The sequence below is a fragment of the Chaetodon auriga genome, chromosome 19 (genome assembly GCF_051107435.1).
Source record: "Chaetodon auriga isolate fChaAug3 chromosome 19, fChaAug3.hap1, whole genome shotgun sequence".
Taxonomy (NCBI): domain Eukaryota; kingdom Metazoa; phylum Chordata; class Actinopteri; order Chaetodontiformes; family Chaetodontidae; genus Chaetodon; species Chaetodon auriga.
Window position 1 is genome coordinate 15881597 of NC_135092.1, and position 14950 is coordinate 15896546.

The following is a 14950-nucleotide window of genomic DNA, read 5'->3' on the forward strand; positions in this document are numbered from 1 at the left end:
GCAGTCGGCCGCCATGCTGCGCTGAGAGGGAGCGACACGCCAAACTTTGTCACGCTGCTGCTGCTGCACCGACGCTCATCTCCGAGCACACCGGGACAAAGAGGAAAACTTCTCCACGGTGAGTTGCGCCATCCGGCTTCCCGTCGGCGCAGAGCTGAAGCCGCTGAAAGTTCCGTCTGGACTTTATTTCTACTTCAAATTCACTCATTTCAGCCTGTGCCCTGCTGGTCATATTCATGCGTGCTGTCGCGGACTTCGGGCTCAGCTGCACTTGTTGCTCTGCAGCCCGATGAAACCTCCACTGAGGCGCGAAATAAGGCAGAAATACGGCGTTAATATTCCCTTTTTTGCGCTCTTTCGCCTGTTGACTGCGCGTAAAAGTTCTAAATTACTTCACCGCGACGTTTCAAAGCCGAACTTGCGCAAAAAAACATGAATAAATAAGATGTTAGCGGGCGACTTGTCGCACAGAAGAGTCCACGCAGTCGCTGTCAGCTGTCCTTGAAGCGCAAAATAACTCGTAAATATAAGATTACGCGTCCGCCAGCCGTGCTCACACAAATCTTTTTAAAGATTAAACTCCCCTTGCACTTTCAAAATGCCATTCTGGCACCCAGAGGTCACTCGGGGGGTCTCTACCGTTGGCATGCATAAATCAAGGGTGCTCTTTCACCGCAATAACAAAAGACTTTTATTGACAGCACTGGGACGCACATCCACGTAACCACAGTTTATATGAAGACTGGTTGGAGCATCCGGCTGCCAGCGTGCACTGTTCTGTCTCACAAGGTGTTTTTTTGGAGCTCTTGCGCCTAAAAAAGGAGGACAGTCCGCTGCAGCTGGGCCTCATCAGCGGATGCTCGTAAACCTTTCACCTGCATGCACGTCTCATCTGCGTCGTCGTCTTATCTGCTGGGAAGATGTGCGGACCGAAGGGAGTAATAAGAAGTTATGGAGCTGCTGTCTCGTCTCAGCGTTTGCCCTCTGGCCTGGCTGACTGAAGTCTGTGTGGGACTCCTCTTGGCTCTTTGCAGTATAATTCAAAGGACACCATCATCACTGTGCGCCTTCCCTTGGCCGCCTCAAACCCTCAAATCAAGCTCAGGCTTTTGAGCTGCTGAGGGAGAGACAGGGGCCCTCAGGAGCCCCAGTTCTTCCGTGTATGGCTTCAGATCAGAGCTGAAACGATTCATTGATCAGTTGATTGAGGGAAAATGAATCTGCACCTATTTTGAAGCAGTGAATGTCAGCTGTGGAGTGATTCCAGCGTGTCAGCTGTCTTCTATCATAGTAAACTGAATATTTTGGGGTTTTGGACTGTGGGTCAGCTGCTTGGAATATAACCATTAAAGTAAACTGGACTGGGTTTGCAGCTAGCTGTTATTTTCATCATTGATCTATCTGCCAATTTGGTCCATAAAATGTTAGAAAAAGGAGAAAATTGGTCGTCATAATTTTGCAAATGGCTTCATGTTGTTTATTTTTGTCCAAACAACAGTTCAGAGCCCAAAGATATTCAATATGCAATCATAGAAGACCAGGAAATATTTACATTTAAGCTCGATTCAGTGCATTTTTGCACACAAAAAAATCCTTTAATTGGCTAATTGTTTCAGCTCCACAACCATTAATTGTTTAAGTGATTTTTCATGCAAAATTCCACAAGTTTGTAAGACTGCAGCTAATGATTATTTCTGTTATCTGCTAGTCCAAATTGACAACTTCAAATGTTCATCCAAAGTCCAAAACCATCATCCAAGAAGCTGAAACCATCGGTTTTCTTTGGAAAATGACTCAGTGATTAAATAATCTTTCAACTCTGTAATGATTAATTGTTAAAGTAATTTTTCAAGGTAAAATGCCAAATGGTTTATGGTTTCAGCCTCTCGTGTGAGGACTTGCAGCTTTTCCTTGTCCTCCACTGTAGTAAACTGAATTTTTTGGGGTTTTAAGTTGAATTTATGTGAAGACGATTGCAGAGTTTTCTTTCCCACATGCTCTTTATGTCATATAGGCTCATAGGAAATGCATGCATGAATGAATGCCCTTCACCTAAGAGCAAAGCAACGCCCCTCACATAATATACAGGCTTACTTTACATTGCATAAGCACTGTGGAATTTTGGACCATGCCAGCTTTTTAGTTTGTCCCTAAATGCAGCTGTTGTGTTTTCTAAATCTGTTTTCCGCAGCTTCGTTAGCGACATTAACCACCCCCGCCTCTCCTTCCTCTTTGCTCAGCGTTTCACCAAACTGCATTGGCTGTGACATCCCTTCCCTCGCGGCCTCAATAAGTAATTCTTCTGCCTCATCGAGTTTGATTCCACAGGTCCTCGGTTGGGTCATATCAGGCATGAGGGCAGTCGCCCGGATCTTGTCAATATGATAGGCTGGCTGGCGCTTCAGTGGCACCCGGGCAAGCCAGAAACATGTCAGCCAGACCCTCAGGGGGGCCCGGAGAACTAGCCAGAACAGGATATTGCTGTGCGATCATTCACCAGCACCAGACAAATCATTAAACCAGTGGCTGCGTGCTGCTGAGCTGCTCAGGCATTTTCTGTCAGTCAGTCTGACTTTCCCTCAGGTCACAGGTTCTGTTTATGTTGTAAGCTTGTTATTGCCTCTTGCAGGTTTTGTCAGGAGTTGCCATCAGACAGAAGGTTAAATATGGGAGATTTGTTATTTTGCTGTATCTGCTTTTTATGGGAGGAAGTCTTTGCACACATGTAATTTTCCTATTTTAAGAAAGCCAATTAGTCTATTTTTAACATGTGTGTGTGTGTACGTGTCTGATTTGTTTGAAATGTGTTGGTATAGAGGCTGAACTGTCTTTAAGTTGCTCTTTTTTCCCACATTCATTGGAAGCACAGGATTCGCATGTGCTAAATGAAATTACACAGGACGCTCTTGCTTGTGAATGATAACGACACATAAACACACAAGCCCGTCTTTCGATTCCAGTTTTTTTTTTTTTTTTTTTTACAATAATCAATTTAAAATGGGTGGGAAGGGAGAATTCAGTCAGGACCTGCGTGGCTGAAAGAGAGCTTTGTTTTAAACTTGAACTTTGTGCAGAAATGGCACTTGTTTTGGATGACAGGGGTTATTTACTTGGATGCCTTGTTTGGGTTTCAGCACCGGCCCTGGCCGCTTGTCAAATCTCTCTCTTGTAAAAGGTTGGAAATTGGTTCTTGCTGGAGCGTATCCAGAGTTGCGTCTAGGAGCTCACATTAAGCACACACGCTGTGTTTGTGTGTCGCTCCTCAAATCCAAATGCAGTCGTTCGACCACCTCAAAGGAGACCCCGCTTTAAGAGACGTCACGTTTCCTCACATGCCTGCAGCGAGCGGCTGTCAGGTGATTGAATGAACTGTTAATGGGTTTGAGGGTGACCATTCATGAGACTTCAGGGGCTTTCTACCCCTCCCCTCTGCTGGGTTTGGGCGTCAGCCAGCTCCTGTGGTAGGAAAGGCTGCAATACCTGCAAATGGATGTGGGCTGAAGGACTCCACCTCCTGCTGTGGAGGTCACTGTAAAAGGTGCTACGTCTTTGACACAGACACATACTGCTCCCTCCTGCTCATTAGCAATCTAATTATCAGGAATCTTCTGGCAGCTGAGTCAGCAAACAAGACCCTCCTACTTTAAAATCATACGCGCTGCATGCTGAGAGATGAGACATGACAACGATGGCGACCTTTTCGTACGAGCCTATTGGATGTCACAGTTTTAGGAAACAAGGTCGGCGAGTTTGATGTACGACTTGCAGCGGCTTCATTGTTTTGGTCCTGCAGGAGTTAAAGGGCAGGGGTCAGGGGCCAGTCTGCGGGGCTCTGATGTTGAGGTGTGCTGTGCTGGCTCTGTGCAGCAGACATCTGGGGCAACCCCCACCTCCTTTTGAAATGCACAAACACAAACCTCCCCAGCCACACCCAAGTACCCCAGCACCCCTCGGGCTGGAATAATTTCCTATTGGCAAAGCGAGAAGCATCTGGCTCCATATCAGCGGCAGACAGTGGCATGTGCAGGCACTTTATGTGTGTGCTGGTGTGTTACCAGCCATGCATAATGCATCGCTGCATTCCAGAGACGTCTCGGCAAAATTGTCTCGTGATTGAACGGTGGTTTTGAATCCGTAAACACTGGACGCTAAGCTTGGTTTCCTGCTTTTTGTTGTTTGGCATGTTAGATAAGAATGAAGGTGAAGAACAGTCCGCACCCTTCAAGGCTAAGTTGTTTTAGCGCTTTTCATCGGCCAAAAGTTTTTCTAGTGTTAGCATCCGCAGCAAAGCAGCCATTTGTTTGTTTGAAAGCACTGGCAGTAATTGCATTCATAAAAACTGTACAGGAAATCTGTGAAGATTTCCCAAGATGCTACACCCACAGCTATGAGTGATTTTTGCTGAGAGTGCAGGAAGCTTACTGATGCATTGCTGCAGTGCTATTGACAGCTTACGTGATGTTTTGAAAAGGTTCCCAGCGTTGTGTTGCTGAGAGCAGGGAGCTGGAAGGGAATGGAGCGGGGAGCTCGCCTACATACAGTACATTCTGTTACTGTGGAGGATATCACTGTGTGACACAGCTGAACGGAGGGAGAGCTCTCTGTCTTTGTGCAACTTTCATCTGCAGTGAAGCGGTTCAGCGGCTAAATGCTCGGCAGAATTTGTTTTAATCGGTGAAAGTTTTGCATTCGGAAGATGTCGCATGACAAAGTTCATTTGCTCTCAGCAGATTTTAATCAGTCTGTCAGCTTGTTGCCGCTCACTTTGTTTGGTGTTTGCATAGCGAGAAATAGTCCCAACATCAGCGATCTGTTGCCTGAGGCTACAAACTGTCTTTACAGGTAGCCTGCGTGTCTGTGTGTGTGTGTTGCCAGTTTATTAGGTACAGCGAGGTAAAACTAATGCAGCAGTCCTGCAATGAACCATCGAGGTTGTAACACTCAGTTTTCTTGAAGCTGTTTTTGAGAAGTGTTGTTTCAGTGTTTACAGAGAGGCGTTTCGATTATTTTCTGTGCCCTCGCTGATATAAATGGGTTGGAACATGATAATTTGAAACATCTCTCAGTATGATGCAACATAATTTAACAGCACCACAAACTACAGGCTCCAAAATAACCAGCAGTTATTTATACACCCCTGTAAAATGGCTTCAACAAAAGCTAAACATTATAAACTTCATGATGGGACGATTTATTGCCGGACTGCTGCATTAGGGTGCATTAGTTTTAGCTAGGCGTACCTAATAAAGTGGCTACTGAGTGTCCATCGCACAGGGCTAAATACAGTGCTGAGAGAGGGCAGCAGCTGGACCTGCAGACCCCATTCACTCCTTAAAGGAGAGGAAAAAAAAACGTCCCCACAACAATAGACACACTCCCACAGACACACATACACACTATCCTAACCTCAACCCCCTCCCCCTGCTTCCCTCCCCTCACCCGCCACCCCAACTTCCCCCTCCCCCTCCTCAGCAATTGTGTGCATTGATGCTTTCCAGAGGCGCGATCTCTGCGCTGTCGCTCTCCGCTGGCGTGCAGCGTTTGACGGGGGAAAGGCAACGCCGGGCGTTTCGTTAGACCCTCAGATGGAGACAGTCCGTCACTGACATGCGTTAAAGTGAAACAGACCTTTAAGAGAAGCACCGTCTCTCCACCCTTTGCAGCCTCTTGTGCTTTTTCTTTTTCTTTTTTTTTTTAGAAGTGTTTATCGTGCAAGATAGAGGGAGAGAGAGAGAGGCAGAGGGAGACCAAAGGAGGGAGTGTGAGAGAGAAGGAGCATGACTGGGGAGCAGGGAAGGGAGGAGGTGACTGACTAGCCGTGCTGGATGATCAGTTTTTTTTTATTCTATTTTGCATCTGTCTTGTAAATCAGTGGTGACTTCCCCAGTAATAACAGTGTGACTGAGCCAGGCTGGAGGAGCCTCTCTGTCAGCGCTCTTCTCTCTCAACCTGCAGGATCTTCCCACTCAGATTATGGTAAGATTCACGTCGCACACGGCTCGCGTGAAGTGTGTTGACTGCTGCCGTCTCACAATGTCAATACCTTCTCCCTCTGTCGTGGCAAGCAGATATGTGTTTATGTTTACCTTGTGCAGTGCAGCCACTGGTACGGTGCATGCTATTTTTACCCAAACCTCATCTGGGAGGTGAATAATTCAGTGTTTTAATGATGCAGTGAGTGGGACTCTGCTGTGCCTTTGAGGAAATACCCACACAGTTCACTGGGATTAGGCTGTTTGGGCTAAGATTTGAAATGTGTAAAGGAGGGCAAGATTTTTAGGATTTTCATTTTTGTTTACAGTGAAGCTGGCAGTCAATTTACAGATTTGGCCAATTCGCTCTGACTCATTGTAGAGCTGAATTTCGGCCAGACTGGTCGTGGTTTGAAGTGATGGTCGACAGATACAGGTTTGTCAATGACCGATGCCCATATTTGGAGAACAGGGCGGATAATGGCTGATATTTGGTGCTGATATCATGTCGTAGTTTTTTTTTTTTTTTTTTTTTTGCATCTGATAAAATATAAAAACTTAGTAAAAATAACAGGTGAGACACAATTGTTGTACTTAAGTATTTATTTAACACTAATGTTATCTGCATTGTCACTGTTTGCTTAAGTAGATCGTTTTAGTAGATTGTTTTAAATAAAAAAAATGTGTCAGCTAAATGAATGTCCACAGGTAATCACACAAACACGTGAATGTCAGATAAAGTTTTAGTGCCTTTAGCAGCAGCATTTATCTGCAGACAGCAGCATCTTCTTCCTGAAAGAGAATGAGAATTCCTATACTTGCATATATAAATAAGAGATAGACAGTGTTGGTGCATCCAGCAGCATCTCTTTGTTTTTGGGCCACAATAACTTTATTTCACAGTAATGTATTATTCACTCGAACACAGAAAAATATTTGAAAATAAAAAATGTGCGTTGTCTCTGAGGTGTCTGCAGATATTTTTTGCTAAATCGTCCTCATGAGCGCAGACACTGAACGATGCCGATTAGCTCAAAATGCCAGATATTGGAGCGATTAATCGGTCTGTCACTAGTTTGAAGTACAGTTCGAGAAGGATCATGACGTTTGAGTGATTGTCTCAAAGCTTGCACACCATCAAATAGATTTCAGTACTGGATATTGTACTGGTATTTTGGTCAGTTGTCGTGCAGGTTCAGCAGTTGCGCAGTCCGATTTCTCTCATGGCTGCCGTGAGCGGATCAGTTCTAACCTGTTTTAATATTCCTGCAGTGGAACTTCACATATTGTGGCTTAAACTGTAGTCTTGAGACTGAACTTCGCTTCAGAACAGAGCGGCGAGTGTGACTGTGCAGAAAGGCCGATTAAAACAAATACAAGACCAATACCAACGCACTGTGTCTGCCCCGGGAGAGCGTTTGTCTTCAGGTGGCTGGCTGTTGTCAGGAGTCTGTGAAGAACGTGTGGCATTGCCCTCCCAGCTTGGACAGCTTCCTTCATCATGCCACACATTGCTCTCCTTAACTGGGCATTGAAACACTTGGGAAAAGATGCTTGGTTTGATTGTTTGTGAGTGCTGGGCTCAGGTAGATCAAAGCTAGCTGACATGTCTTTTCAAGTGCTATCGCTCCACTTCAAAGAGCACTGTTCATCCGGCTCTGAGTAGGTCTCTATCTCCGCTGTGCACCGGTGCAAACCACCATCTGCTATCATTCACGTGACCTTTTGGAAACCACCAGCTGCTAATTTCTTGCAGCACAGTTCGACTGCTCCTTCTCCTTCACTGCATTCAGTAGTGTGTCGAACGCCAGCGTCCAGGCGCTGTATCATTGTCTGCGTGAGAAGGCAGGAGTTTAATTTGGGGTTTCGGGTAAGGAACTCCTGGCTCTGCAGGAAAACTACATACATCATCTCAACAGCGAGCATGGGACGTTTTTCACATGAAGCTCTCATACCACATTGTGCAAAAGCATAGACTCTTGCATATTTCAAGAATGCAGCAAGGAAACGTCATTTGGAAATATACACGTTGTGCTTCTGGAGAGCGAGGCTGTGACATTTGATCCATTGCGTTCTGGTGTACAGTGGCCCCTTTTGAAATTGAGAAATTGGCAGATAACCCTGCGCCATCACCCTCACTCATTCACTCAAATTTGGAGTTTTTCTCCTTTCGAAAATATTTTCCAGAAACAAAGTCGCTGAGAGACCAGAGGAAATGGCACTAAAGTGATTACAGGAGATCACTTGGGTGTATACGGCTAATGCTTGTTTCTGCGCCGCAGACAGACAGTCGGACTGAAGTCCAGTGAGCTGCTTTTAGACGGGAAAATGAAAGAGACAGACTGACTGGTAAACAAATGCACTTGCTCATCAGGTCGAGTTTGGGGGTGATGGGCTCTGGGAAAGGTGAAAGAAAAGCAGGGAAAAGGAGGCACATCAGCCTGCTGAGCCGTGGTCCCCTCGCTGCTGCTGGCTGGCTCCGAGGCTGCTGCTGCATATCTGGGTTTAGGGCTGATAGGATTGGGTGGGGTTGAGAGTCCCTACCTCCACTCCTCTGTCTCCCTCCAGCTGTAGCTGACAAGGATAAAACCATTAAGTCCTCTTTGGGTAATCAGTGTTGGATTATTAACTGGAGTAGACATGTATTTGAGGTAAAACATATGATTTTAAAAGCTTTCCTTTTCTGCTTCAGGTCTATTATGTGTACTTTACTGTCTGTGAATTTGTATCTAACATTTATCTGCTTATAGAACCTAAATCCCTCTCTGGCAGGCCACAATCTGTGTTATTCCACTGTGTTAACACATAAGGGGGTATAATCTATGAATCTAATGTGCTGCTATCGTAATCTTTTAAATGCAGATAAGCTGAAGAGCTAATGCCAGGTTTTGGAGGTTGCTCATCAGGCAGCGGGGACACGAGATGCGCCTCGTCTCGTCGCCTCATTAAAGTTTAAAAATCAGAATGCTGCCGGTGAACATCTGCTGATTTATGTGCAAATTCCCAAATATGAGAGGTTTGTTTTTATGGAAAAGTCACGCCATCTTTGTAATTTGGATTTTTTTTTATCTTTTGTATGCAAATGTGACGCTGAGCGACAATCGGCTGCACTGATCCAAAATTGTCATCATTGCTCTTCAGTCACACAATGCATTCCTCGTCTGTGACTGGATTCATACTGTCTGATACCAGGAGGATTCCTCGGTGCCTCTATTTATGCTAGCTGGCTGGCTGGTTGGCTGCCTGGGTAACTATGGTAACAGTATCCCCCAGAAAGTTGGAGAGACCGGGCGTTTGCCAGGCTAATTGTGAGATAGTGAAGCATGTCTGCAAAGTTAGCTGTGCAGTCCCAGCCTGGGCGACGACCTGTTGGGTGGATTTCTTTGTCCTCGCTGATTGACGTGGTGCAGGAGCCGCCACGATAGAAGCGATCTGCTCAGACCTTTGTCATCAGTGAGCGTTGAATCGTCGAGCTAATTGGCCTACATGCGCGTCGTGGAAGAAAATAATGTACACGATTAATGATAAATCACCATTACAAAGACTGTTATATGTATGTTAATAATATGCGACTCACAGTATGTTGTGCTCTTAATTATCAGTGTTTATCAGCCTGCCTTGATGTTTCTGTGTGGGAGTGTTTGGAACTGTAATTACACATTTCAGTAATTCTTTTAGCCATTTCTCAAACATTTCCTGGTTCTTGCGCCTCAGATGTGAAGATTTGATGTTTTTTCTTTGTCATTTATGGTAGTAAATGGAATATCTTTGCATTTTAGACAAATAAAACAAGCTTTTTGAACACATTGGCTTGTGCTGTGACAATTTCGGACATTTTATAGACAAAACAATTGATAATGAAAATCAGTCGCAGCCTTGTTAAAGTCCAGGAGCCATTAAAATTACCTTGTCGACCTTCCGTAGGTGTGAACGAATGATCCGCATGAAACTAACGCTGCTTTCCCCCCCCCTCCCTCGCAGACTGGTGTTGTGACAGTAGCCCTCAGGCCTCTCCCTCAACCATTTCCAACTGTGTGAAGACAAGTGAAAAGAAGTTTTAATGAATCAGTATTCGCTCGCCGACGCCATGACAGACAAGTAAGTGGTTTCTCTCTCCAAAGTGTGTTTGTGTGTGTTTGTGTGAAGAGCCTACTGTACTCTGGCCTTTGTTTACTGTGAAGTAAGAAGATGATGTTGTCTCTTGTGATGGCACTTCTCTCCTGGAAGTGTGTGTGTGAGTGTGTTTCAGTGCAGGACTGGAGGAGAGTCTGGGGGGTTCTGATAGCACAGAGAGAAGCGTGTTGTGTTGGTGGGGGGGTGGTGGGGGGGGCGCGTTGGGATAAAGACAGTCTGTTTTGCCCCTGAAGACGTGTAACATTTGCATCAGGGCTGATTTGCATCCTCGTTCACTGTGCTGGTATGTTGCTGCTGCTGCTGTTAGTTGGTCTTTATTTCCCTGACAAAACACGTTTAAAGGATTTGAGCCTTTGCTGCACTACCTCTTCCTTTCGCTCCTTGTTTGTATTCTTCCCCTTTTTTCTTTTTTTTTGTGGCTCCTTCTTCATCTTTTCCCTTCCCCCTTTTGGTTTTGGACCTGTCCTCTCTGCTCCCTATCTCTTTTCTCTTTTTGTCTCTTTTGTCAACTTTGCCTTTGTCTCTCGGTCCGCCGTTTGTTGGATTTTTATCTATAGAGGTTGGAGAATTTGGGTGCAGTAAGCAAAATAATCTGCTGTCAGCATTCATAATAAGCGGAATAAGTGGTGCAGGCCAGTCAGCTGAAAGGGATAGGCGCAAAACACGGTGAAGGCCAAACAAGGCCAGGCCTATTATGTGCTTGAGTTACAGAAAATGAAAGGGGCAGTTTAAAAAAACAAAAAAAAACGAAGTGTGACCTGCAATGAAATTGTTTTTAGAATGATGAATCATTGTGATCATGGATGCTTGTGCAGGCAGAGGTTTATATGCATGCATGCAGAAAGCACCCAGGGTGGTGTTGGTAGATGAAATGAGGCTGATGTGATTCAGTGTACTTATTGCTAATGCACCTGTTGACCCTTTTGAGAGCAAGAGAGAGAGAAGGGGGGAGGTCTCATGAGTCACTCAGTCTTTCTATGAACCAGGCCTCAGGGTAGCTCCCCTGGCTAACGCCAGCATGCTTTAATGTCACCATAAAATATCATGCATCAAGCTGGTTGGTAGCGCTGGATAATGCTATATTTCCCCAAAGGGGAATATATCTTGCAAATTAGAAGGTTGCTCCATTTCAACTGTTCCCATAAGGATGCATTGCAATTTTTTGCAGAGCCAGACATGCAGGCTTGGAGTGTTTAAGTGTTTTGGATGCAACATGAAGGAAAAACATGAAAAATAAGTTCTTGGAAACCTTTATTTTGAAAACAAGATGCAGCAGTATTTTTTTTTTTTTTTTTATAAGGCTCTGCTGGACCAGATGAAAGCCAAGTCAAGTGAAGGTTGGGAGTTTCTAAGTAAGTGATGATGTTGTTGACAAGCTGTCCCATTGGATGAAAGGTATCCCAGCAACCAGAAAGGGGCAAAAGGGGGGAGGGTGGTAACTTTATTGTGCGCTAGATGCTAGTCCGTGTTGTCGGATGATTGTTCGTCGGGGAAGAATGATAAATGTTAACGCCGAAAGGAAGTGAGGGGAGAAGTTGGAGGACGTGCCCCCCGACAGTGACGGCGAACAAAGCCCCCCTCAACATGGGACTACTTAAGATTCATACAAAGGCAGAAGAAGACGGCCACTTATTTTCTCTCCAGCACACACAAACACACACAAAAACCCTCCTTTTTTTTCCTCCGTGAGCAAACATTTACACATAGCGGGACATCAGTGGACATTCCTTCAGATATGTGCATTCCAGTTGGTATTCCCAGATACACGCTAGCCTGCAGACACATCATTTTCCAGCAAAGTGCATCTAATCCTCAAGTTCACAATCTTTGCATGCGTGTAGTACAAGATCTTTGCGTCTGTGTTTTCCATGCAGATGTTGCAGCAAATGCGCTCTCGCCTCCTCAAAAATGAACATGTTTCAATTGCAGGATTTTAAGTTCAGCCTCCTGTTATTGTACCAGGATGCTCTGGGATGAGGAAAGTTTCTAAAGCCAGATTTGCACCGTAGTGCTTGTAGACGGGGATTCTTTCTGTTGAAATTCAAGCCTGCATAATCCTCTTCAACACACTGCTTTTTGTGTGTGTGTGTGTGTGTGTGTGTGTGTGTGTGTGTGTGTGTGTGTGTGCGCGTGCGCGCGCGCGTGCGTGCGTGCGTGCGTGAGTGTGTGTGCAAAAGTACAGAGTCCATGCGCCCTCCAACCAGGATTTGAATGAACAGGAATTTCACCTAGTTTTCGCTTTCGAAATGATTTGCAGCAGGGTTCGCTGTATTGCATCATATCTGAAAATAGGACACGAAGACAATGCCCTGAACGCAGAGAGAATGTGTCACCTGACAATAAAAAAAAAAAAGTGTTATTTTGAGTCTGTAAGTGTAAAACTCTCAGCTGTGAATTGCACCTTCAAATGGGCGCGTCCGTTCTTTTAGGGAAAAACACAAAAGCAAGATGGAAGAATGTTTTGTTCCTGAAGCCCTCAAACCAAACGTTCATGTTTCTTTAAGCATGCTTCCATCCTCCTCCTACTCATATCTCCTCGTTCTTCTTTGTCTTCTCTCCTCTACCGCTGTATGCATTTGCATGCTCGAATATCCTCTCTCATAGCAAACCCGGTTTTCTTTCTCTTCCTCTGTCTCTCTCGTCTTCCCTCCCTCCCCCACCTGTGGTTGGTGCACGCTGACAGCCCTGTCAGAGACTTGGGATGTTTATAGATGGACAGTAAGGGTGACTGCACAGATGAGAATGAGCTTGTGTGTGTGTGTTTGTGTGGTGGGGGCTTTTACTGGAATGACCACCCTGTCATATAGATGAGAGGCCTTTCCCAGCCTGCTGTGTATCTGTTTGCTTTGTGTATCTGTATCAGTCAAAGTCCCACATGCGTGTGTATTCATGTCAGCCTCAGGGGAAACAAGACCAGAAGCTTGTTAAGAGCTTTTCTAACTGTCACTTACTCAAAGCTGAGACGTGTACGCTCGTCAGAAACCTGCTTAAGTCCCAAATGTTTGATCAGAAGTTGCACCTTGAATACAAGAATTGGTTGTGAGCACGTGTTTAACAGACGCGCTCTTTTCTTGTCCAATCTGCAGTTTGTAGATTGATTATTGCATTTTTCCAGCTCTCCAACGAGCACCTGAATGCAACTGTTTTCTAAGTGGCCTTTGCTCTGAGCTGCATCACCATGCGATAATAATACTGACATGCTGAAACATGGTAAACATTACACCTGCTCAGCGTCAGCATGTTAGCATTGTCACTGTGGAAATGCTAGCTTGCTGGTGGCAGCAGTTTAGCTCAAAGCACTGCTGAGTCTTCAATGAATGGACACCTACGGTCCAAAAGGGGCTCTTGGACATTCACCCCATTTATGAGGCGAGACTAAACTTCTAAGAAAATAAAAAGCCAAAAGCCGACAGTTCCTGGACCTGTGGCTAAATAAAGACTGACTGATGGATTAGGTTGCAACTGACATTTCATCGGGAGGCTTCCTGATACAGAAAAATAGATTCACCAGCACTGTAAGACAGAGGGTACAAAGAGAATTGGAGTTGTGGTGGTCATGAGATTCTGACCAAAGCTCCGGCTGGGACTTTTTATCAGCCCGGGGGAAACTCAGATGTCACATTGGAGTGAGCTCAATAGCCCATCCTGTCAGTATGTTTGCAATAGGCCGGGTTTCTGAAGTAGAGCCTATTAATAAATTTGTTCTGGCTTGAAGAGTCTTTAAAAGGTCAGTCCTCATTCAAGTCCACTCATCAATTAAAAAACTCAGACCCGTGACATCTCCACTTCCTCTCTGCGCCCTCTCCGGACCACTGTGTCACCGAGGGCGTGGTTTGGGGCACCGTGGGTCCGCACCCAGACTCGACACCCTCTCGGGACGCAGTGAATGGAGACATTAAGACGTGGTGTCATTTGGATTCGTGGGCGCATGGTAAAAAGTCTGTATCAGCTGTCACAGGGTTTTGTGGGAGCCGAGGGAAGCCAAGTCAAAGTGCTTCCTAAGGATGTCGAGGGGGATGCACCCTTTGGCCTACGGCTCATCAATCTTGCCCAACTGTCATCTTCTCCCAGCGCTCCATTGATGCTGTCAGAGGAGGGCGAGAGGCAGGGACTCGTCGCGTCGTGTATTTGTGCCTGCTTGCGTACGTGTTTTTTTTTTTTTTTGAAGAACTGACAGAAGAGTGAGAATCTGGAGGAAGATGGAAAAACACAGGATAATACATTGCGCATATTGAAGGACTGCGCTGTCTTAAAGTAATCAGATTGAAGATTATCATTTGAATAAATGTCCGTTAAGTCGCAATCTGTCACAGAATGAGATAACACAATGCTGATTGAGTCTGTGGCCCGCTGATGAAAGCATATGAAAACTCTTGCATTTGCAGCGTTGTGGGCGTCTGTGGCGACGTTCCCAGAAAAAAATGCAGTATCAAGTTACTGCCAATGCAAACTGATCATTTCCTACTGCTGCAGCTTCACATTAAAAGCATTTAACACAAAATTGACATTTAATATAAGGTAGTCAGAGGAAATGTAATGTTTGTCAGTGAGATTAGCACGACAGCGGTCATTCATCAAAAATATGTCTATAAAGGAGACGACGGTCGTTTTTGGCCTTTTTTTTTGACAGTGGATTAGTTTGAAATATTGCAGGGAGTAATGGAACAAGGAGCCACAATGAGCTGCTGGATGAAGAGCTTGCGGGCAACAGGCTGCACACCTCCAACTTCTCAGCTCCTGTCACTGTTCCCTGCTGTCTGGACACTCATGACATGTGCAGCATAACATCAGATCACAGATGTTGCAGCCACAGTTTGTTTTACCGCCCCCAGATTTATGTGACC

General features: G+C 45.3%; 1 protein-coding gene across 8 annotated transcripts in view; it reads left to right on the plus strand.

The window, feature by feature from the left end:
• sema4d (sema domain, immunoglobulin domain (Ig), transmembrane domain (TM) and short cytoplasmic domain, (semaphorin) 4D) overlaps positions 1-14950 on the plus strand; it is a 41355-nt gene continuing 26405 nt past the window's right edge. For 4 of the 8 annotated variants that reach the window (XM_076757743.1, XM_076757745.1, XM_076757742.1 and 1 more), the window contains exons 1-2: positions 5833-5976; positions 9954-10070. In XM_076757743.1, the coding sequence (XP_076613858.1) occupies positions 10033-10070 (38 nt within the window). In that variant the 5' untranslated portion in view covers positions 5833-5976; positions 9954-10032. Of the gene's footprint in view, positions 119-5761; positions 5977-8917; positions 8989-9953; positions 10071-14950 lie in introns of those variants that run through there. The other 4 variants (XM_076757740.1, XM_076757738.1, XM_076757739.1 and 1 more) reach the window with 4 other exon arrangements.